Here is a 23,961-nt window from a genome sequence, read left to right on the forward strand (position 1 = left end):
GTAGACCCCCAGACATGCAGTGAGTGATATCCTCCTACGGTGAGATTTAAGGGGGGTCCCCATACATGTAAAAGGGGGTGTACAAATTTTTTTGGGGTATCAAATGAAAGATCTTGATTAGTACTTTTCGAAGCCAGTCTTAGTTTTGAGATTTGTTAAAAAGGCGGGGAGTAGGAGGGGTGTAAAGTGATGATTTCTTTAACGGAGCCATTCTCAGAAACTACCCAATCGAAAAATCTGAACAAATTCATGGAGCTGCCTCTATACGGTGCCCAGGCCTCAAAATAATCTCCACATCGATATCTGTTCAAATTAAGTTAATAATAGTATATTACCATATTTTTGGGAAAATTGAGTGAAACCCTCCTTAAGGTTATCTCAGAGTTATAAAAGTTGGTAGTAGTATAAAATATAATATGAAGTATATTATCTCCAAGTTTTATCAAAATCATACTATTAGTAACAAAGTTACAGTAGCTCTAAGTTGTCTTTACCGTGTAAATTTACAACCCGAAGTACTAAATCTGACATGCTAATGCATATTCTTAACGGGCTACGTACAAATGGGATAGTTCTACACTCAAACATACTCACACAAGAAGCAAACAAAACCTTTCATATCTGAAGCGCCCAGCTTCCGATTTCCCGACTTGTTTAAAACTTGTCTTCTGTTTAATATCGACCCCGGAACCGGAATGAGGGGTAGATAACTACCGACATAAAATGAGACAGGGCACCTTCTTAGAAATTATCCAACCGAGAAGCCCAATAAAAATCATGAGGTTGCCGCTACATAAAATTTAGCCTCAAAGTACATGCCTTCAGAATGTTCATGAGAGTATATTATTACAAAAGAAATTGACTGGAAAACTACATTTTTTTTATTCTAAGAATATAACAATGCTTAGGGTAACAGACTAGTTTTTAAAGTCTCGTTCTCAGACCCTATCCAACCGAAAAGTCTGAAGAAATCAAAGTGATGCAAGTACAAAATTTGGCACAATTTAATATGAGTGATGATATAAGACATATTTCTGAGGAGTTTTTAGGCAGTCTAACTATTAATAACAAAGTTATAGAAGATCAAAGTTTTGTATTTCACGTGAATTTATTGCACTCTAAGACGCGTAAGGTCATCGTCATATAAAGTGAATACATATGAATGGCGGAGACCATGGGAACATTTTAGTTTCCCTTTTTTAGTTTCTTTTAGTTGTCCGTATATCAGTATCAAATATTGCAAACAGAGGAATGTATATGCTAATAAAGTTTGCGGGTAGCATCTAATAAGATGGACATGTACGTGCGTAGGTTAGTATTAGCGGTATGCAATTTACCTACATATACATAGGTATGTTTTTGTTCCCGGAGTAAAGTCAAAATATTCAGATGCGTTTGATAAATTTCGAGGTTAACATATGTATGTACAATAGCTATCATAAATAAGTAAAGAAACACTTTTCATTTTCTTTATTTATTTTTTTACTTTTTTGATACAACCATACTGTTATCTCTTATAGCAGGTGAAACTTATATCGATTTTGCCCACCGTTATTTTGTTGGACGGGAAGACCTACCGAGATGCGATTTTTGAGCGCGTCAAAAACAAGTAAACAAACCGAGTTTATAGTCGAGCCATTAAAGCTTTCAACCTTCGAATTCTTTCAGCAAAACCGATTAACATGAAATTTGGGGTGGGATAAGAAACAAAAAGAAACAAAAGTTATATAGCCCCTCCGGGAGAGGTGTGCATTTTTTCCTTTAAAATAACCACAGAAATCGATTAAATGGTCCATGCGAATCACAAAATGTTTAGTGACAATTTTTCGTAAAAGTAGTCGTTTTCGAGTTATAATATTTATGTTCAAACATCGAATCAAAGTTTTTCATCTTAAAAATGCATGTTTTTCAACGATTTTTCGCAAATAATCCGAAAACCATACATTTTATATAGAAATGATATTAAACGGAAATAAAGCATATTATTCTATTTTTTGGAGGTACAATATGGACAGAGTTATGGGTCGTCAAACGTAAATTCGCAATGTCTATAAAAATTAATACTTTCAAGGACAAATAACGTAGAATCAGTAACTTCTGGCGGACCCTTTGATCACCCACTATTCACAGAAGACCCTATCAAGACGGAAAATATGGTCCGAGTTATGTAAAGAATTCTATATATAAATAAAGCAAACCTGCAAAAGAAAATAAATTTCTATGCAGATAATGCTATAAAACCGATAATCTTTTGGCATAAAATACTTTGGAATAACGAATCGGTAATTTGCATGAAGTATAGTAGTGGTCAGATGTAAGTTTGGTGCAAAATTGTAGTACTGGAAAGCAAGATAAATTCTCAAATTTATCCGAATTTGATGAAAAATGTCATAGTGAAGGGAAGCGTCTAATCGGCGCAAGCCTTATTCTGCAACTGGATAACGCAGTTGTTGTTTCAAAATACATAGCTGAGGAGAATTTTATCATTTTGGAGTGGCTATATCAAAGCCTTGATTTATCGCCGTCGAAAATGGGTGAGCATAGCCAAAAAAATGGAGCTGGAAAAATTACTACGCATGCTCAAGATATTAATAAATATAGGGTGAAAAATTCCTATCTGTAACTTTATCCAGGTCTTCACAAAAAATTTCTTTAAAAAGCGAAAAAAAACGGCCTTCACACAGGATGACCCCCTTAAGTTGTAGGAATTTCAGTTCGATTGCCTGTCGTATCATGTCAAAAAGTGTACCTGAAGTTGACATGCCAACTCTTGGCCGCGTTCGAGAGAAGAATTCTCCGAAGAATTTTTGGAGGATGGACGATTCCGTAGCCTACAGAACGACGAAATATATGAGCGATACCAAGGCCGTCAAGTTGTGGATAAAATCCGGCTCAATAGGTTACGGTGGGTGGGTCACTTAATTATGGATGAGGATGATCCCACCCGAAAAGTCTATAAGGGCAATATCTATGGTAGAAAAAGAAGACGAGGCAGACCCTGTCTGAGATGGCGATGGCGTAGGTCAGGACGACAGACAGCTTTTAGGGATATCGAATTGGTGGAGCTCGGCGCAAAGCCGGCATGTCTGGAGTTCCTTATTGAAGCAGGCCTAGACCGGTTGTTGCGCCGTTGATGATGATGATGATATTGAATATCGCTTGTTCAATGTACAAATATATTTATCATGAATTAAGCACTATCTACCTACATATACATAGAAACGCACACATATGTCTGTCTCGAGTAATTGATATTGGTATATAAATGATTAAAAAACTAAAACGAAATGTTGACCTGCGACCTCCCATTCACATGGGCTCACTTTGTTGTGGTATTGACCAATTGATATGTTATGATGACGTCATACATGTTTTAGAATGCACAAAATTCACACAAAATGTAAAAGGCTTCTTTTGTGGTGGGGCACTTCTTTCTATCACTAAAAGCTCCGAATGAGTGAAAATTTATGACTTGATGCAATATAACTGCTGGTGGTAATGTATGATGTGTTCCCTATAGCAATAGATGATCTCGAACTATGTGCTTAGAGCTTAGGAGGTATTCTTTGTGGTTTAGCTGCGTAAGAAAAGGACTAACAAACCTGATAATAACATATTTGTTGTTCTGCTTCTGCCGACAAACAAAATTAAAGGTTGGTTAATGTTGATTTTCCTCATGGGTCAAGGTCCTCTTCTTTTTTTAAAATTCCCTTATAAGCAGGCTGACTGTCTCTTGCATCACCTTCCTTTCCAGCGGGAGCTTTACGTCCTTATTTCTTTCTTAGTAGATATATTTCAGAAATCACCTCAACAAATAAATTGAATTTGGTCCCCTGAAGTTTCTTGAATAAAATACTACAAAAAGCTTCTTATCTGAAACACCATTATCGACTTGAATATGTTCCGATAATATGAAGTAAAATAAAACAGTGCCTACAGTTGTATCAGTCGATCTTTTATTTCCAGTTATACATTGCGGTCAAATCTATGCACGCTTTAATCTCTGAGTTGTACATTTGACCTTGCCCCCCTTCATTGCCCGCCTAATTTGTACATCGGACATATTTTTCTTGCCTTTTGAGGAATTAACACCTCGCAGAATTTCGAACTAAAATTAACGCCTCTATTAAATGATGTTAGATAAGATTCGCGCTTGGAATTCGTCCTATATTCAGCTGAAATAGCGAAAAATTGTTCATTTGAAAGTAACGGACGATACATAAATAGCCGAAACAAGCAATAAATTTGCAAACTATCAGAACGACCAGATGTTTTATATAATAAAGCATTAAGTTGTCTTTTTATCGGATGGTCGTTGATGATTTTTAGTCGACACATTCGGACTCGAGTTTCAATATATTCACTCTCTTAACTGCTAAGCTGCAGAAATCGTGACTTTGTCACAATCGAGCGATATAATTACTTTTTCGCTAACATGCAATATGTGGTATTTCTATTGCTTAACATCGTAAGTAAGTTCATTCTGGATGCTTCAGTATTCACAATTCAGAAATACGTGTGCAGTCATTCGACATTTCCGATGAGTGTCTATCTCCATTTATTTTTGCACAGTTTATTGTTGATTCGCAGCCTCTTACATTCTCCAAAGGAAATTAAAAAAAATATTTCGCATGACTCACAACTTATACATGAATCCATCAACCACTTCCGACTCTCGTTATTCAAGTCCTCAACGAATCTGTTTATACTCTTTTAATCTGTTTCCTATTCGAATGTTATGACTACCAAAAGTAAAAATTCATTCTCCCTGGCGTGTGAAGTGTATTTCGGAAATTAGAATCTGTATTCTGTAGTTTATTACATTTGGGGAAGCAAGCGACCTATATTTCGCCAAATTGTTAGAAAAGTTAAATCTGAATTATATATTTGTATAGAGCGAAATTTCAAACTTTTGATCAAATATGTTTTGCCGGTGCTGGTGAATAAAACGATAAGCTAACGTTAGATAATTTTTTCGTTCAAGCTCAGCTTCTAAGTTGATTTGTTTTTCTTCTACTGAATTGGTTCAAGTTGTCACTGAGGTTACTTCCCGCAATGTTCTGCGAAAGAAATGGCTTTCAGCCTCCAACTTGATTGATTGTTTTACTTTGTAAACTTTGAACTCGTATCAAGACCTTGTATAAATAAAATATTTTTGCATTCTTCATTTACAGCATTTACGACTGGTCATCCCAAAAATGAGTTTTCACAACATTTTATCATTAAACCTGAAATTTATCATGGAAGGCATAAACGGGCGATACGCAATACATTGGAAGAGGTAAGTAAATTTCGACTAGTGACAAACTGCATTTGTGAAATCATGCTAATGCCTAATGCCTCAATATCGTTCTTTTTCCAGGCAGGTTCTCATGCGTCCCATATTTCACTATCATACATTCATGATGGTGAACGCATAATTGCAGATTTGAAACTTAATGAGGAGCTTATTCCTCAAGGGCATTTTTTACGCTACCAAAATGGAACTGGTGGAAATGCTTTGAAAACTTTTAATAAGACTGATATTAACCTTTGCCATTACCAAGTAAGTCGTTTTTGACAATTTCGGAAATAATTTTGATAATTACCACTTTTTATCCAATTTAAGGGTGCTATTAGAGGTAAGGCTAACTCACGTGTTGCCATTTCTACCTGCAATGGAATAAATGGACTTGTGTACGATGGCACTGAATCCTATTACATTTATTCCGATTCCGAGGGAGAATTGCAAAGTGATCATTATTTGTTCAGGTAAGTGCTTAGACATTTATTATAATTATTGTATTATCCACTAACAGCATCAACAGACAGTGACTCACGCAATTAATGACGCTGTAAATTGAATCTGTTACTAAAAACCCTAAAACATTTTGATATATTAAAATATTTATTTTAATCAAACTATAAAGTAGAAATGAATAAAAGCGGGGCAGCAATTTAAATTTGAAACTTAATGGTTATGTAAAACTCCAATACTCCTCTGGCATCTAGTACGTGCTGGATCCTCGTAGTCATACCACAAGCTGGGTTTTTACAAATTTCATGTAGTATTGCGTTCAATATATTCTGCATAATCGGCCACGATCTGGTTAATGTCCCCGATTCCCCGGCGACTGATTGTCCATAGGTCTTCGGTCGGATTAGGTCTGGATATTGGACAGGCCAGTCTAGCGTTTTTCCCGTAGTCCTGGAGCCATTTTATGGTCGATTTTATGTGCCCTGTGGATCATTGTCTTGTTGAAAGATGATGTCTAAACCATTAACCCTTAAATCCTCCATGATGTCAAACAAATAATCCTATAAAACCTTTATATAAGAGTTCGCTGTCATCTTTCCCTCCATCTTCTCCAATCTCGCAGCTTTCCCTTCTCATACAGTCCCATACCTTAAATGAACCTCATCCTTCAGTGTAGGCTTTGCATGATATTTTCCCTCCATGACTCCTCTACACCCATTCTCGACCATCAGATTCAAAATGCTTTATTTGGTCTCATCTGACCATATAAGCTTCGCCCACTCATTTTCAGTCCAGGTTTTATACTTTTACGCAATTTCTGATGTTTCTCTGTTAATATGGATTTCTTAACTTTTGCGCGTCCTCTAAGAACCTCATTTTGCAGTGTCGTCGAATAGTTTCTGTGAATTTTTCCAGTTTGTCAATCTGTTGAAGGCTGTGGCATATTTGTTATACCGCACACAAACTACTGCTCCAGCACTTCGCTAAAAATCCGCGTGTGGTTTGCCTTATTTTTTTACAGGCAAATAGGATTTTTGTTGGCGAATTATAGTTACCACGTCGACAGTAATTCCAACTTCCATTGAAATTTTCCAATACATTTCACTACTACGCAGCATATTGTCAATTTCCTTGTGAAGGTGTGGATTAAGGTGTTGTTCTCTTATCCGGTGCCTATCGACGATAATAAGCAACTTCATGATTAATTTTGAAATTATCTGTATGGCTTGCCTTTACATTTATTTATAATAATTTGACACCTTTTACACAGTGAACACAGCTGTCACGCACGGGCTTTACACAACGCGAGAAACTTACAAAATTCATCATACGATCATTTGTCACAAAATCCAAAATTAATATACCGTTAGTTCTGGCTGAATCTAGGAATATGTTGATAATGGAAATTAAAACACTAAATAACAAAAATGTGAAGTGCTATCTGCACATTGAAGCTACAAGATTAAATAACAAGCCAGAATATCGGAAGCTGGTTTTTGGGTATAAGGTTTTGTGTTCATCTTAAGTGAGAAACTTTCTACGGGCATCCATTCGTATAAGGCTAAAATTTGGTGAGAAGGTGGGAACTGTGAACGCCTAGACATGCAGCGGGTGATATCCTTCTACTTTGAAATTAAGGGGGGTCCCCATACATGCAAAAGGGGGGTGTAAAAGTTTTTTTCACCGAATATAGTCATGTTGGGTATCAAATGAAAGGTCTCGATTAGTACTTTTCGAAGTCGGTGTTTTGAGATTTATTAGAAAGGCGGGGAGTGGGAGGGGTGTAAAGTGATGATTTCTTTAACGGACCCATTCTCAGAAACTACCCAACCGAAAAATTTGAAAAAAAATCATGAAGCTGCCTCTAATGATGCCCAGGCCTCAAAATACTCTTCATATCGATATCTGTTCAAATTAAGTTAATAATAGTATATTACCATATTTTTGGGGAAATTCAGTAAAATCGCCCTTAGGTTTATCCCAGATTTATAAAAGATTTAGTAGTAGTATAAAATATAATATGAAGCATATTATCCCTAAGTTTGATCAAAATCATACCATTAGTAACAAAGTTACAGTAGCTCAAAGTTGTCTTTACCGCGTTAATTTACAACCCGAAGTACTAAATCCTACATGCTAAATGCATATACATATCGGGCTACATACAAATGGGATGGTTCTACACTCAAATATACTCACAGAAGAAGCAATCAAAACTTTTCATACCTGAGGCGCCCAGCTTCCGGTTTCCCGACTTGTTTTAAATTACAGAATGTTACAAATATAGATATTAGATCGTTTTCAACAAAATCTTAAAGAGATAGGCTTCACCCATCGCCTCATCGTTTCTAAAACAATATTATTATAATTTTATTTTTGTTGAAAATCTGGACGTTTTTTACAAGAAGACCCGCGTAAATCTAAGAAAGAACATTTTCAAAGTAAATAGAACTTTTAAAAATGATGCAATGCGTTATTCCGAATGGTACATTCCTTACTGACGGTCGAACGATTAGGAGCTAAATTATTGCGTTGTAGTTGAATGAAAGGAGATGAGGTTATCTTCTTAGTCTTCTTTGATTGAAATTTGGCACCCAAAGTGCGAATGAAAGATTCCTTTGGATACTGGCTTATGCGAAACCTTGGATCTCAGCTAAATGTCTGATGATCACTTTTCAATTAGCCAGTAAATCTCCCGGAAACTTAGTTGTTAAACCTATTTAACCTAAATTCAATTTTATCCATATAATTATGCAAAATCCTTTATTTCGATTGCATTTATCTTAATCGGTCCATAGTTTGGTTGAATCTAAACTAACTTTCATTTTCTTATGTCATCTTTAATACATTCATACACTCATTGTAATATTTTCAATTGATTTGAACCTGAAACTCAGCATATCAGTATTGATCTAGGTTTCTGCTCAACAACGTGGCAAAATAGTATTTAGGTGTGATGGGAAATTAAGTGCAACCGGTGTAAGTTCGATGCTTGTAAAAAAAGCGTTGGAAATTACCTCCAGTTTGTTTAGCACAAATCTTCTTCCTCCCATCGCTCAAGGGTTATATCTTCTAAAACCATTGAAGATTTTTACTTTCCCTCAACCTAGTGGGCCAGACTGCTATTAGTTTTCCACATTTAGTCTGCCGATTTTTATTAAGGGGGTCATCCCGTGTGAAGGCCGCTTTTTCTCGCTTTTTTTTAGAAATTTTTTGTGAAGAACTGGATAAAGATACAAATACGAATTTTTCACCATATATTAATTAATATCTTGAGCATGCGTAGTAATTTTTCCAGCACGATAGCATTGTTCGTTATTGAAATACAGAGCAACTTACACACCCATCTCCAAAAAAGGTGTTTTTCTGCTGCCACGCTAGAGGGCGCTGTGATTATCTTAAAGAAAAAAAAAGTAAACGACATTTTAACCTCAAGACTTAACTACAGTCCGCAAACTAGGATTATTAAAAATTAAATTTTTGGTGCCGTGTTAAACTTTTTTTTGTGAATTTTGGCGTTTTTTACGGCTTCTTTATTGAATAAAAAAAAAGCTACTAAATAAATCGTAATTATCCTAGCTTGCGGACCGTAGAAATATGTTTTGAATTAGTCATGAAAATTTCAAAGAATTTCATTGGATAGATTTTTGGCTATGGTGGCAGCAGATTTTCAATATGCGGCTTCGAGACAAACGCATTTAAAAAGTAGAAGAGAAGAGTAGATTTTTAGCCATAAAATCTTAACTGATCATTAATCTGGTATAAGTAGTCCATAAACCTTAGGTTTCGCCAAGAAACATGCACCGCCTTAGCTTCAATTCTTGTCCGTTTAGTGAAGTCATTCGAACGTCATTCGGACTGACTAATACGCGCTTTATTACGGCGATCGACATAAATCTGACATGTGAGTTATCGCGTGTTTAACACTATAATTTCCGAACGACTCCGAATATCAAAAAATCACTTTACCCATATATTCTACACTATATCTAGATACAATTGATGCCGAAAAAAAATTCAATTCCGCGGATCCGACACGCGGGATGACCCCCTTAAGTTCGTAGTGTGTGCATCAATTATGCCAGAAAAAAAAAATCGATTCCGCGGATCTGACACACAGGATGACCCCCTTAACTTTACTTGAGCAGATAACGGCCAACTGTACACACTGCATAAGGGTAAGGTAGATAAGGAGATTATCACTTTCTAGCCCCCACGCGAAACTAATATCAGTTTAGAAAAGTATCAATCGAGACTTTTTATTTCATACATACACAAAATGACTATATTCGGAGAAAAAAATTGTATGTTCCCTTCCCCCTCCTTCAACTCAACGTAGAACAGTGTTACTTACTACATGCTTGGATATTCAAAGTTTTAACCTACCCTTCAAATTTCGCGTCAATTGGTATAGCCGTTTCTGAGAAAAGTGCATGTGAACCGAACCAATTTTAATAAGATACTGTTTTATATAAAAGTTTACAAATATTAAAAACAGTGAAATCTATAACTTCTTACTAAATGTAAACTACTTAAATGTTTACATTATTTAAAAAGCTGGGGAAGCACTATAAATATTTGCAGGGATAAAAATTTATCATACACAGAGATTTTCCAACTTTTATAGCTACTGAATGCATTGATAAACCTACACCTTTCAGGATTAAAACTCATGCCTTTTCATGATGAAACAACATGTTTCTGTGTCCGGTTCTCGAGCAATCCACCGAAACAAGACTCACAGCTTCAACTCCCAATAAGGAACAAAATCATTTTAGTGTAAAAATCTAGCCCTTTTTACAATCGACCAAAGTCCATGTCACATTTCATAAAATCAAATCTTTCATTCCAACGAGGCACGTTTCGTAATTCTCCCATATTTACCTAAGCCTAATGAGGCTCACACCTTCCTGTTGCAGGTGTTCAAATCTCACCATGGAACAGTACTACCTGCTCTGTAAAGGACCCGCAGTCTAGGGACGAAACACGTGCACATGACTTCTCGGAATTTTATTCTATCTATAAAAAACTGGTTCATACTAGTCGTTTTACTCTGCAGGTAATCGTAGCCAATAGCAATGCTTTTGGATATTTCATCGTATAAACAGATTAACCAAGTCCATTTGCAAAGATTCAATTAGAGTTTATAATCTCCAACACAAGTCATAAAGGAGAATATCTTCGGGATAACAATGTTTTGAACTGCTGTCAATAGATGTTCTGCTATTGTGAAAGATTTATGTATGTGCAGGTACTCCATGGCAGAATTATGTATTTGTAGCTCAAGGTACTAAAAGAAGGACAGTTTGCATAGACTAGCCTTTGAAATTGGAAGGTAACAGTAAATGAGAAAAAGTATATTGATGATTCTAATCTGTTGAGAAATATTTTTTTTAATTGTAGATAGAGAGAAATTTAGTATCTGCCTGAAATTCAATCCATAAAAATTTTATTTTATATTTATATGGTTGGGATAAAACCCTTCTTGGGAATCTTAACACTATTATATGTACTGGAAAATATCTTAGAAGCGCAGGATACTGATAAGTAGAAGTAGTAACTGTACAGTGGTTACAAGGAGCATTTCCTTTTGGAAACCGTCATAGGTCATAGGTCCGTCACTCTTACCTGACGTGTTCCGAAGACGGAAGTGGCAGTGGATAGGTCACACATTATGGAGAAGTGATAATTGCATTCCTGGCTTCGCCATGCAGTGGAAACCACTCTCCCAAGATGGCGGTCAAGGGGCGTCTCGGGAAGTTCGGGGGAGAGCTGAAATGCATTTCAGCAAACCATGAAGGATGGTTTGTAAGTGTGATTGACGCCCCATACCCCACCAAAAGGTAAACGGCAACCATATAGAAATTGTTATCTTTAGTGTAATCCAACGATTTCCGCTAAACGAATAATCATACCATGTTTTATAACTTGTATACTTTTTATTTTCCAGAAATTCAGATATGCTTTATAACGCAACTTGTGGTGTACATTCAGATCATGAACATGAACGTGAAGATTTTTTTATCGGTCAAGCAGCAAACAGGATTCTTCGTGTAAGTAGCGGAATGTGTTTTTAACAAACTGATCATAATAACAACATCGCACATTAAGAATTTATTAATATTTACCTGTGAATACGATATTGTGAAAATATTTCGCTAGGAACTTATTGTTACCGTTTCGAATGTAAGCTCAATGGTTATGTTACTATACCATATTAGGAGGGGAATATTCGTATACTCTATGCAAATAAGCATGCCGGAGACTAGATACGTTGAAATTTATTAGACTTTTTGGTATAAAAGGGTCAAAATAACATAAACAAAACGAACTAGAACAACGTTTATTTGCAAGTTTAATTTCTCGTTCCGGAAGTCACATATTTTAGTGCAGATTTTCACTTTTTCGGAAAACGTAGCATTGTCAGTTCTGGAAGAATTTTAGACTCTGTGAATTCTTAATTTATGGTTGCAGAAACTTTCCTAATTTTCCTAATTGGTCCCCTATTCATCTGTCCATTTGTCTCTGTTTATCCGTTACCAATTGCACCAGGAGAATGTAATGTGGGGGCGACAGTGTATGCTTACTTTCAGGCTGAGAAATTGGAACTTTTCCATCACCTATATAGTATTTTCTGAAGGGGAATGCAGAAAAAAATTTTATTAACACATTATATCGAAAATTATCTTGCCTGAACTAATAAAGGACTAGTTTTGTTAGTCCAACAACTCCAGGATTTATGCCGACCATTCAATTCACCAAATATAAAGTATTCGCCATCTGCACTTGTGTAGCGTTTAATATCGTCTTCAAAAGGTTTTTGTTGTTTTTAATTTTGGGAAATTTTGAAATTTAAACCACCTATGAAATGCCGATCGCTACAATGGCTTTTTGTGTTCAAACGGGGAAGTAAAAAATGCTTTATCTTTTCATTTATACGGATTAGTAAGCCACCTTCATTAGCATCACTCCTGTAGAATGAGAAATTTGGAAGAAATAAATATGTAAATTTCGGTTATTAAAATTAAATCAATATTATTGCGTTTGCAAAAGTCGAATGTTTCAAATATTTTCTTCTGAATGCGTTGTGCATTCCATGATAAGCTCAATAGTTGTACTGTCGATGCTGATCCACTCTAGTTTCACATTGACGCATATTTTACTTAGTCTCAGTGGAAATATTAGGAAGTTGTTGTGATTTAAATAGGCTATAATATATATTTTTAAGCAATTGGAGATTTGGCAACGATTTTAAACCACTAATATAAGCAGGTCAAACTGCTGCAATGCACTTTTGGCTGTCATTTGGCAAGACCAAACCTTTGCAAATTCCTACATAACGTAGGACCTCGTTTCTATTCCGAATGATATCCCACTGTACAACAGAATTTCAATTTCCGCATTCTGACGTTCGCATATTAAATTTCTTTATATCCAAGCAGGAAATTTTCACATAATTCTTCTTTAAAATGTTACAGAATAACTGATTGCAAACCATGTTATGTGATTGAAAAGGGAAACGATACTTTGATTAAGCGTATATCTGAGCTTTGATATGTGAAAAAAATACCTTTTTCGCTTTCAAATACTTTATCAGGCTATCGTACAATATAATAGTAAAACATTATTGGAGGCATACTTTTTTTGTTGTTTGTTACTCCACAATCCTTTTGAACTGATTTGATCGCTTGGGTGTTTTGATTTTATCCTTGATCACCATTTGACTTACGCTGCCTTCGTGGTGTAGTTATATATCCATTATACTATGGCAAATTTAAAATCCAGAATAATAAGGCCAGTCTAAACAGAGACACAATCGAGACAGCATATGAAAACACGAGTTCACTGATTGAAGTATTAGTACATTTTTTGATTACGTTATGGTCAATATAGTAATTTTTTCTACGATATTCAAATACAAGTAATGAACTCTTTAGTAAGAAGCAGCCTACCTTGGCCAAACCCAATCAAGTAAATATGACAGCCTGGCTCTAGCTAGAGATGATTGCAAAGAATATATCTGACAGTTTCTTCCTCCTCTTCACAACTTCAGCAATGCTAATTTCAAGGTATGCCGAATCTGGCAAGTAGCCCTTAGAAATTGCATAATTTAAGATTCGATTCAAAAACAATTATTTAAAATATCTACGATTAAAATGAAAAATATTTTCTTTCCATTTTGATTCCATATTTTCCCTTCTTTTCTGTTTAGTACAAAAGATCGAAAGAAGAGAATATCATCCGAGGTCCATACAATGCTAATCGACATTCATCATTTGTTGAACTTGTTATAGTTGTTGATAATAAAGTTTACAAAGGCTTAGGAGAGAATATGAAAAAGGTCCACAATCACTGCAAAGATATCGCCAATATAGTGAACGCTGTAAGTATTTAAACCTATTCTCGCTAAAATCACAACACTACTTTTCAGCATTTATCTTTTAACAACACTTTTTCTTCATCCCCATTTCAGCTCTATGTCCCACTTAATATATTTGTCGCGTTGGTTGGTGTGGTTGTTTGGAATGAATCAAACGAAATCGAATTGTCTAGCGATGGAGATGATACACTGAAAAAATTTTTACATTACCGAAGGAATTCTTTATTGTCTTATCCAAATGACAATGCCCAGTTATTGACGAAAGAACAGTTTGAAGGTGGAGTTGTAGGTAAGTGCATAATTTATTGGGTCATATTCGTATATTTGCGTTTACCAGGTACAAAAACTATGCCAATGTATCGAATTACAACAAACATGCGTTTTAAGAGAATTATCTTGGATTTAAAACACCAACACTGGTAAATATGGGTTATATATCTAAACTTTCATTTGTCCCCAATAAGGAAGGGGAGAATGCATCTTTAAGCTATCCATTCATCCATATTGTTATGAAAATACATACAGAATTTAGCCAGCCTCTTTATTATTGTTATTTTTCTATCATGACAATGAAATTTCGCTCTTTGGATGCAAATTTGTAACATTTACACAATTCAATCCCAATTCTCTCACCCTTCTCCATTCGCTGTATCTTTAATTTATTGTCGCTTGAATACTTTAATTAGTAATTGTCACAAAACTTCCTAAGTTAGAGTCTACAGAAGGTCAAGAATATGATATCCAACGATTTTTTGGAGGGCTGTTTACCTCTGAGTCCTCTGAAAGCAGCTTAGAAGATCAATAAATCGACAATCATAGAATTCCATTAGTAAATACCACAGGCAATTGGGCCAAAAGTAGTAAAGACAAAGTCCGAATACTCTGGCTCACCTAAAAGAAGAAATTAGACCAACCGAGCCCCAAACCCCACTTGATTTTCGTAGACGCCCAATCAAAAGCAAGCTAACCCATTTACAAATGTCCAAAGACATTGGAAGATATCTTTTAGCAACTTTTTAAGAATTTTTTTTCCACAACGAAGATCTATTTATATATTATACACTTTTCACACAAGAAAGTACACATATTGAATTATACAAAAGAAATGGTAGCTTTGGGCTCCAATTTGGTTGACACAATATGTCAGCTGTAAAAACTCTGGCGAAAAGAATTCCAAGCGTAAATTGAAGAATAAGGTAGCTTAAAAAATCCTTATTAGAATCGGATTATTGTCTCCCAAATTTGGTGGGAATTGGGAACGCCCATGCATACAGTGAGTTACATAGTTCTACGTGGAATTTAAGGAGGGTGTAAAATTTTGTTTCACCGAATATAGTAGTGTAGGGTATCAAATGAAAAGTCTCGATTAGTACCTTTCAAAGATAATTTTAGTTCTGACATTTAATGCACAAAGGGGGTGAGCGAGGCTGGAAAGTGGTAATTTCTTTCACGGACTCGTTCTCAGAACCTACCCAACAGAAAAATCTGAAAAAAATCACGAAGCTCTCACAATACGGTGTCTGCGCTCCGAAATACGTACCCTACCGATATCTGTTTAAATAAAGTTAATAATAGTATATTACTATAATTTTTGGTATTTGACTGCAAAAGCCCGCTTGAATTCATCTCACAATAATGAAATTTAACAGTGATATAAGGCATGATAACCATGATCTTACTAGTTTGGTGGAAATCGCACTATTAGTAACAAAGTTATAATAAATTATCGCTTCAGTACAAATTCTAAAATTTTAAATGTCAGTAGCACGCGAATGTGAATATTTTGACATAATATATGTATATGTAAACATTACGTCCTAGGTACTAATGGGGCAAATGTCCACTCCAATGTTTTTATATGAGGAATTTACAGGTATGAAAGCTGATGCGTTTCCCCACTTGTTTTTAAGTTAATGAAAGAATTAAATATTAATGAAAATTCATAATTCTGGTATGTGCTATAACTATACATCTGGACAGGGATCCTTCAAAATTTCCAAAATTGGTTGAATAGATCGTCCAAAATCACCTCACTTAGTCTAAAAAACTTAGTTTTGAGAATATTGTGTTTAGAAGGTCGTAATCTGCGCGCACTCTCAATAAATATCATATACACATTTGCTGAGCTCGCAGGCATGTATACTATTTTGTATGTCATTTCTATAGGTCCATACATAGAATAATGCAAAAGTGAAATTGTATTTTTTTAAAAAAAGATAGCAGACGGCCCCCTTACGGGAAAAATCAACATTTAAAAGGCTCCAGGTAATAATTTAGTCACTTCTTTCATGATTAAACAGCCACGAGTAAGAACCCTCAAAGGGTTATGTTACATTTTCGATGCGCTCCTGATAATCAGATATTTCCCAAACTGATTATATGCAATTGTGACGATGTTGCAAATTCTGGAAAGGATGCAACATAAATAAAATTGTACGGACGGGTAAGCTTTATTCCCACCATATTGAAAATATTCGGAAAATTTCTACCCTAGAAACTATTAAGAATCCTAGTAGATATCAACATTATACCAGATCATCAGATCGGCTTGATTTAGAAAGTAACACAAAACAAGAGAACACGTTCGCCGAGTTGTCTTAGAAATAAGCCGGGAAAGAAATATTGCACAACAATATTCCTAAATGTCGCGCCAGTTGCATGCAGGTCTTCTTAATACAATCAAACGCCTGCACTTCAGCTGTTTCTGTAAATTTTTGATAAGGTATGGTATGTAACGGAACGTAAGTTCCAGATGAAATACAGAGATGTTATTATCATAGTGAACAACATAAGTTTCAGGGCAGAAGTTTCTCAGTGGAACAAACTCGGTCCTAAACTGTATCTTACCTATACGGCATATGTTCTTTTACTGGCTTGTTTGGCTTCCACGGCAAGTAGCAGACTCGCTTCAAATGTAGTGGAAGAAGGTAAATAAGCCGAAGAAGACAACAAGCTCAACTGTAGACAACATATAGAGGTGAATGACAAGCAACTCAAATCGGTTTAAGTCTACATAGATATATGGGATTCAACTATCGCACTCTGCAAACCGATGAAATATTGATCTGCCATAGCGCTCTCAATTCAAAATTCTGAGATTTATCTCCGAAGCTCCCTTGTATTTCCATAACGTTGACCTCGGTGGGGGTTTGGAAACTAGAACAATTGTGAAAGCATTTTAATGCTCCGGTAGTAAACACTTAGCCAGACTTAGTCAATTCAGCGCAATGGCTAAGGGAATTTTACCTCGCAGAAAATTCAAGAGGCTAAAAAGAGTTGAACCTCTGGGCCTAGGGAAAGTGTCTGCACAAACAATTAGAAATTGCTTTTCGTTTTATTCAACTGAATTTAAGATGATCTCAACCTGGTTTCCTCTCAAAATTTGTTTTTTAACTAAATTTAAATTTATTCCAAAAATAAAGAAAAAAGGAAAAGAAATACTATCGCAGAAAACCCCCAGGAATGGCAGAGAATTATACAATATACAAGATACGATCATATAAGAAACAGTATATCTGAGCGCTAGAGTTCTGTGGCGCGGCAGGATCTGCAGCATTCGAAATTTATTTCGGATGTTGCGGATGCGGACGGGTAGATGGCGCTGAACGTGGAAACTCTCCACTCACTCGTTTTCAGAACGCACCGGGGGAGTGGAGAGCCAGCGGTAAAAAAAAATGCCGTTGGTTGGGACAGTAAGGACCGCATGGAAATAAGTCGGTCTCTTCTGTTCCCAACCGCGGCACGGAACACTTCAGCGCGATCATAAAAAATATTATAATCAAAAAAATAAGAGTTAAATAGTTAAAGTAAATCAAGTCAAATCATTACAAGTCCAACCTTTTCTTTGCTTTCGATCCGATCTCGACTTTTCTATTTACTGCCCTCGACACCCAAAAGTTACAACGAAAATTCCCCGGGCATCTCACAAGAGCGAGCTTGTCGTGCGAACGGACAATGTTCGATTCCAACAGTGAAGATTAGTTAAATTGGTGACCCCGATAAAAAAAAAAAAGAAAAAGTAACAAATTATCCGCCATCGCCGCAATTGGTGAAGTTCTATTGACGACAAAATTCGTCCGAGCAACACGGCAGAAATAGAACTTTCAAACGCCTTTCACACGCCGGACCAGCCATCATTGCCACGACCTTCCGACAATCTTTGCAGGAAATACTATCCGCGCTTCAGAAGTGTTCCCAAGGTGTGTGCGGATTAATGGCGTAAAAATCTGACGACGTTCGTCAACAAAAAGAAAGTGTCGACGAGATCTCCATATTGCATTCCTGTAAACGCCAGACATTTCTTGGTAATCGCTTTGAATTGTGGCTGTGTCGCTCGCAGCTGTTCCGAGTCCGTGCCCAGCTCGCGCCGCTCTTTCTGCATTTTCTTTTCATCTTGGACAACGGCTTGACCGATTACATATTACAAGGAACCCGGGTGCAGCCGCAGCTCTCGTACTCGGCATAGTGTCAGGGGTTTTATTTTTCTTTTGCGCCGCCCCGTCGACGACGCCCTCGGGCAGCCCGCTGCCGTCAGCCAGAGCTCGACGTGTCGTCCGTGTTGTATGCACCAGCGACTCCGCAGAAAATTACATTGTTCCGAGCAGTGCGACGAGAATCCGAGTGTGTTGTTCAGTGGCACTCCGCCGGGAATCCTCCACAGGAACTACACTTTTGGAAGCCGCCGAAGTATCTAGAGCAGCAGAATTCTACATCAGCAGCAGTCGTGACATCTCTAACAACCTGACCGCCAACACTTTCATCATCATCATCATCGTCTTCTTCAGACATAGCCACCATCGTTGCCACCGCAGACGTCGTAGCCGCTGCAGACGCCGTAGCCACCGCCACCACAGCGGACAATTAAGTCATTTGCTAAATTAAGTGATTTCGTGCATACATTGTTACAACAAATTAATTTAAATATTATAAATATAAAAAAAAGGAAAATCAATAAAATTAAAGCCGCTGCAAGAGACGGCGTTGAGGTGTTTCGAATCGCGGGTTCTCTGTTTTCCCGGTGTTTTTGGTCTGCGCTGGAGAGCGTCCGCTTCGGTCGTCGTTTTTCTCGGTTCGTGCGTGCATTTGTGGGTACGGCCTGCCGTGTCTGTGTAAATTTCACCGCGTTTCAGTATAAACTCACCGCGTCTGCATCACAATCTCGTACTTCTCGGTAGGAAAAATGTCGTTTGAAAATAAAGACGCGGCAGGCCCATCGGACCCACAAGTGACCGCCCTCGCCGTACGCGTTCCTCCGTTTTGGCGTCGGAACCCCGAGCTGTGGTTCATGCATTTGGAAGCACAGTTCCAAATGTCCGGCATCACATCGGACGCGACCCGTTCCAACTACGCGGTGGTCGGTCTGGACGAAGAGTCCATACTTCTGGTGTCCGACGTAGTGAAGTCGGCATCGTATGCTCAGCTCAAGAGCGAGTTGATCAGGCGCCTGTCGGCAAGCGAGTCGGCAAAATTAGACCACTTGCTGGCGGGTTTAACGTTGGGCGATCGAACTCCCAGCCAATTGCTTCGTGAAATGAGGCAATTGGGTGGGAGCAAGATCGGCGACGACCTGATCAAGTCGCTCTGGCTGCGTCGGCTCCCGGAGGGCACCCAGGCGATCCTAGCCTGCGTCTCCGGTTCCTTGGAGGAACTAGCAGCAACGGCCGATCAAGTACAGGAGGTGTACGTTCGCCCAACCATAGCGGCCGTTCAACCACCGTCGGATGAGGTCGGCGACTTACGGCGCGAGATCGCGGCCTTAACTGCCAGCGTGGCCGAGATGCGGGCGACGTTGGACGCTCAGCGTTCGAGTGCCAGGCCGCGAGCTCGCTCACGGTCTGCCACACGAAAAGGGCGTTCGGGTAGCAGGTCGTCAAGACAGCCTGCGGACCAGGGTATTTGCTGGTATCATCGTAACTTCGGAGATAAAGCGACAAGATGTACGCTACCTTGCAAATTCGCGCCTACCACAAAAAACTAGGTCCGCGGGGGGTCTTGGCGACGGCCACCCAGAGCGCAGCGCCACGTCGCCTAACTATTTTCGACCCCCTCAGCAGGCGCAACTACCTCGTCGACACGGGTGCGGAGGTTTCGGTTCTTCCCGTACCCCAGCATCATCGACTATACCCACAACCCCTCAAACTGGCGGCAGCAAATTCCTCCCGCATCAATACATACGGGTACAGGCAAGTGGACGTGAGTCTTGGCTTGCGTAGGACGTTTCCGTGGCGTTTCATCCTGGCGGATGTCAGCTTCCCCATATTAGGCGCAGACTTCTTGTGTCACTATGGGTTGCTGGTGGACTTGCAACATAAGTCCCTTATAGACCCCACAACCAAACTAAATTCGTCGGGCCAAATGGTATCTCACGCTGACAATAACCTTTCCGTTCTTTTGGAAGACATCTCCGACTCTCGTGTTCGGACACTCCTCCAAAAGTTCAGCCAGATAACTACCGAATGTAGTCTCTCGAAACCAGTAAAGCACAATGTGCAGCACCACATAAATACTACTGGTTCCCCGATTTTCTCAAAGGTGCGTCCTCTACCACCCCAGAAACTGGCTATCGCGCGGAAAGAATTTGAACAACTTGTTCAACAGCGTATCTGCAGGCCCTCAAACAGCTGTTGGTCTTCCCCTTTACATATGGTCCCTAAGCCAAATGGCGAATGGCGTCCCTGTGGGGATTACAGAAGGCTAAACGCACAGACTGTTCCTGACCGATATCCAATTCCAGTCATCCACGACTTTGCGCATCACCTCGCGAATTGCCGCATCTTTTCGACCTTGGACTTAGCCAAGGCATACCACCAAATCCCAGTAGCTCCTGAAGACATTCCAAAGACGGCAATATGCACACCCTTTGGACTCTTCGAGTTCACCCGAATGACTTTCGGATTGTGCAATGCGGCGCAAACCTTTCAAAGGTTCATTCACTCAGTCCTGCGAAACCTCGATTTCTGTTTCGTCTATTTGGATGATGTTTTGGTCGCTTCTTCTACTGAGTCTGAGCACTTAGCCCATCTCGAGTGCATTTTTCAACGTCTCCTTGAGGCCGGTTTAGTCTTAAACGTTGAGAAGTGCAAATTCCTTCAAAAACAGGTGAGATTCCTCGGCCACTCCATTTCCTCTGAAGGAATACAGCCCGACCCAGACAAGGTGCAAGCAATTACAAGCTTCCCGCGTCTAAAAACAGTGAGGGAGTTGAGGAGGTTCTTGGGCATGCTAAACTTTTACCGTCGTTTCCTGCCCAAGGCCGCCCATCACCAGTCCATTTTGAACGCGTACTTGTCTGGCCCCAAAACAAAAGACACACGAGAGATTGTGTGGTCTGAAGAGGCTGTCTGCGCGTTCAATAAATCCAGACAGCAACTGGCTGATGCTACACTTTTGGCATTTCCTCATCAAGATGCACCCCTAGCCGTTTTTGTTGATGCCTCTGACATCGCAGTAGGTGCTGCCCTTCACCAAAAGGTGGACCAAGTTTGGCAGCCGTTGAGCTTCTTCTCGAAGCAGTTGAATCCCGCTCAACGGAACTACAGCACCTATGATCGCGAACTGCTCGCCGCATACCTGTCCATCAAATACTTCCGTTTCTCCCTAGAAGGCAGGCCGTTCACAGTGTTCACGGACCATAAGCCTCTCACGTTCGCTTTGAAACAGAAGCCCGACAAAGCGTCCCCTCGTCAGCTTCGACACCTGAGCTTCATAAGCCAGTTCACGTCAGACATCCAGCACGTGTCCGGGAAGGACAACATTGTTGCTGACGCTTTGTCTCGTGTCTCCGAAGTTAACAACCCCGCCTCACTCGATTTCTCGGCTATTGCCAAGGCGCAAGTGGATGACGCAGCACTTCAGAGCCTCAAGTCCAACCCCAAATACAAATTTCGGGAGTTGCCCATCTTCGGCTCAAACCTCTCGCTCTGCTGCGAAGACTCGGAAAAGGGACCTCGGCCATACATTCCGGCCACATTTCGCAAGGAAGTGTTCCACGCAGTTCACGACTTGGCGCATCCCGGCATCAGGACAACAAACCGGTTAGTCACCGGAAAATACTTCTGGCCCTCCATGAACAAGGATATCAATTCCTGGGCCAGAGAGTGCATCGCATGCCAGAAGTGTAAAGTCTCCAGGCATGTAAGGAAAGAAGTGGGCTCATTCCCCCGCACTACCAAGCGTTTCCACACCATACACCTCGACATAATAGGGCCTTTGCGAGACTCGCACGGTTACAAGTATTGCCTCACAATCATCGACAGGTTCACGCGGTGGCCTGAGGCAATACCTCTGAAGGACATTACGGCGCAATCTTGTGCCGAAGCCCTCTGCCGAGAGTGGATACCTCGCTTTGGCGTCCCTGCAGTGATCATCACTGACCAGGGAATGCAATTTGAGTCCACCCTTTTCTCCGAGTTAGGCAAACTCCTGGGTTTTAAACGCCAGCGGACTACTGCATACCACCCGCAGTCCAATGGGATGCTAGAACGTTGGCACCGGACGCTGAAAGCCGCCATTATGGCACGCGACGACCCGTCCTGGACTCAAGTCTTGCCTCTCGTCCTTCTCGGCCTTCGTACAACCCGCCGAGAGGAATTTGCTGCCAGCCCCGCGGAGCTGGTTTACGGGGAGAACCCAAGACTCCCAAGCGATCCGGTCTTCGACAAGAGATCGGGTCTCACGGAGTCGGGGTTGGTGCGTCTGCTGAGGGACAATCTCCGACGCATCAAAGCGCCACCACCCACTCGACACTCGTCCATACCTGCTTGTTCGCCCAAGGAACTGGACACGTGCACGCACGTGCTGATCAGGACGGATGCCGTCCGGAAGCCGCTGCAGCCTCCATATGAGGGCCCGTACCGCGTTCTCGAGAGGGGAGAACATTTCTTCCAGCTCGAGATCGGTGGTCACAAAAAGGCGGTCTCTTTGGCCAGGCTGAAACCCGTGTGCGCCCCGAAGCAACGTCGTGTCCGCTTTGTGGATTAACGGCGAACGAAGTTCGGGGATCCGTCGCCGAAACCCCCTAGGTTTCGTCTGGGGGCGGAGTGATGTGGCGCGGCAGGATCTGCAGCATTCGAAATTTATTTCGGATGTTGCGGATGCGGACGGGTAGATGGCGCTGAACGTGGAAACTCTCCACTCACTCGTTTTCAGAACGCACCGGGGGAGTGGAGAGCCAGCGGTAAAAAAAAATGCCGTTGGTTGGGACAGTAAGGACCGCATGGAAATAAGTCGGTCTCTTCTGTTCCCAACCGCGGCACGGAACACTTCAGCGCGATCATAAAAAATATTATAATCAAAAAAATAAGAGTTAAATAGTTAAAGTAAATCAAGTCAAATCATTACAAGTCCAACCTTTTCTTTGCTTTCGATCCGATCTCGACTTTTCTATTTACTGCCCTCGACACCCAAAAGTCACAACGAAAATTCCCCGGGCATCTCACAAGAGCGAGCTTGTCGTGCGAACGGACAATGTTCGATTCCAACAGTGAAGATTAGTTAAAGTTCCTTTCCGCTCAATCACATCTGCCAAACGAACACGGAATATCGGAAGCTGAACACTTCGGATATAAGGGTTTTGTGGTCATTTTGTGTGAGAAATACCCTCTTCACGTTTTCCCTCTAATTCAAAATATTCCTTGATATAGAGTTATTTTCAAACTGAAACTCCGCCGTTCATATGAGTTCATGTTGCATGATGTTCACGTCATACACGTCTTAGAGTTGGATAAATTCATGTGAAATACACAATTTTGACTTTCTATAATTTTGCTAATAATAGTTGAATTTTTAGCAAACTCCAAAATTACGCACTATGTTACTACCTATAATCGTACCAAATTTTGTACCT

At 39.6% G+C, this 23,961-nt stretch overlaps 1 protein-coding gene across 1 annotated transcript in view; it reads left to right on the top strand.

The window, feature by feature from the left end:
• The window catches only part of LOC119653102 (disintegrin and metalloproteinase domain-containing protein 9), a 93,971-nt gene that overhangs the window by 53,353 nt on the left and 16,657 nt on the right, over positions 1–23,961 (top strand). Inside the window, exons 2-7 of the mRNA XM_038057617.1 lie at positions 5,175–5,281; positions 5,363–5,545; positions 5,609–5,751; positions 11,688–11,790; positions 13,950–14,120; positions 14,211–14,406. Of these exons, the coding sequence (XP_037913545.1) occupies positions 5,175–5,281; positions 5,363–5,545; positions 5,609–5,751; positions 11,688–11,790; positions 13,950–14,120; positions 14,211–14,406 (903 nt within the window). The remainder of the gene's footprint in view (positions 1–5,174; positions 5,282–5,362; positions 5,546–5,608; positions 5,752–11,687; positions 11,791–13,949; positions 14,121–14,210; positions 14,407–23,961) is intronic.

The sequence above is a fragment of the Hermetia illucens genome, chromosome 3 (assembly GCF_905115235.1).
Source record: "Hermetia illucens chromosome 3, iHerIll2.2.curated.20191125, whole genome shotgun sequence".
Lineage (NCBI taxonomy): Eukaryota > Metazoa > Arthropoda > Insecta > Diptera > Stratiomyidae > Hermetia > Hermetia illucens.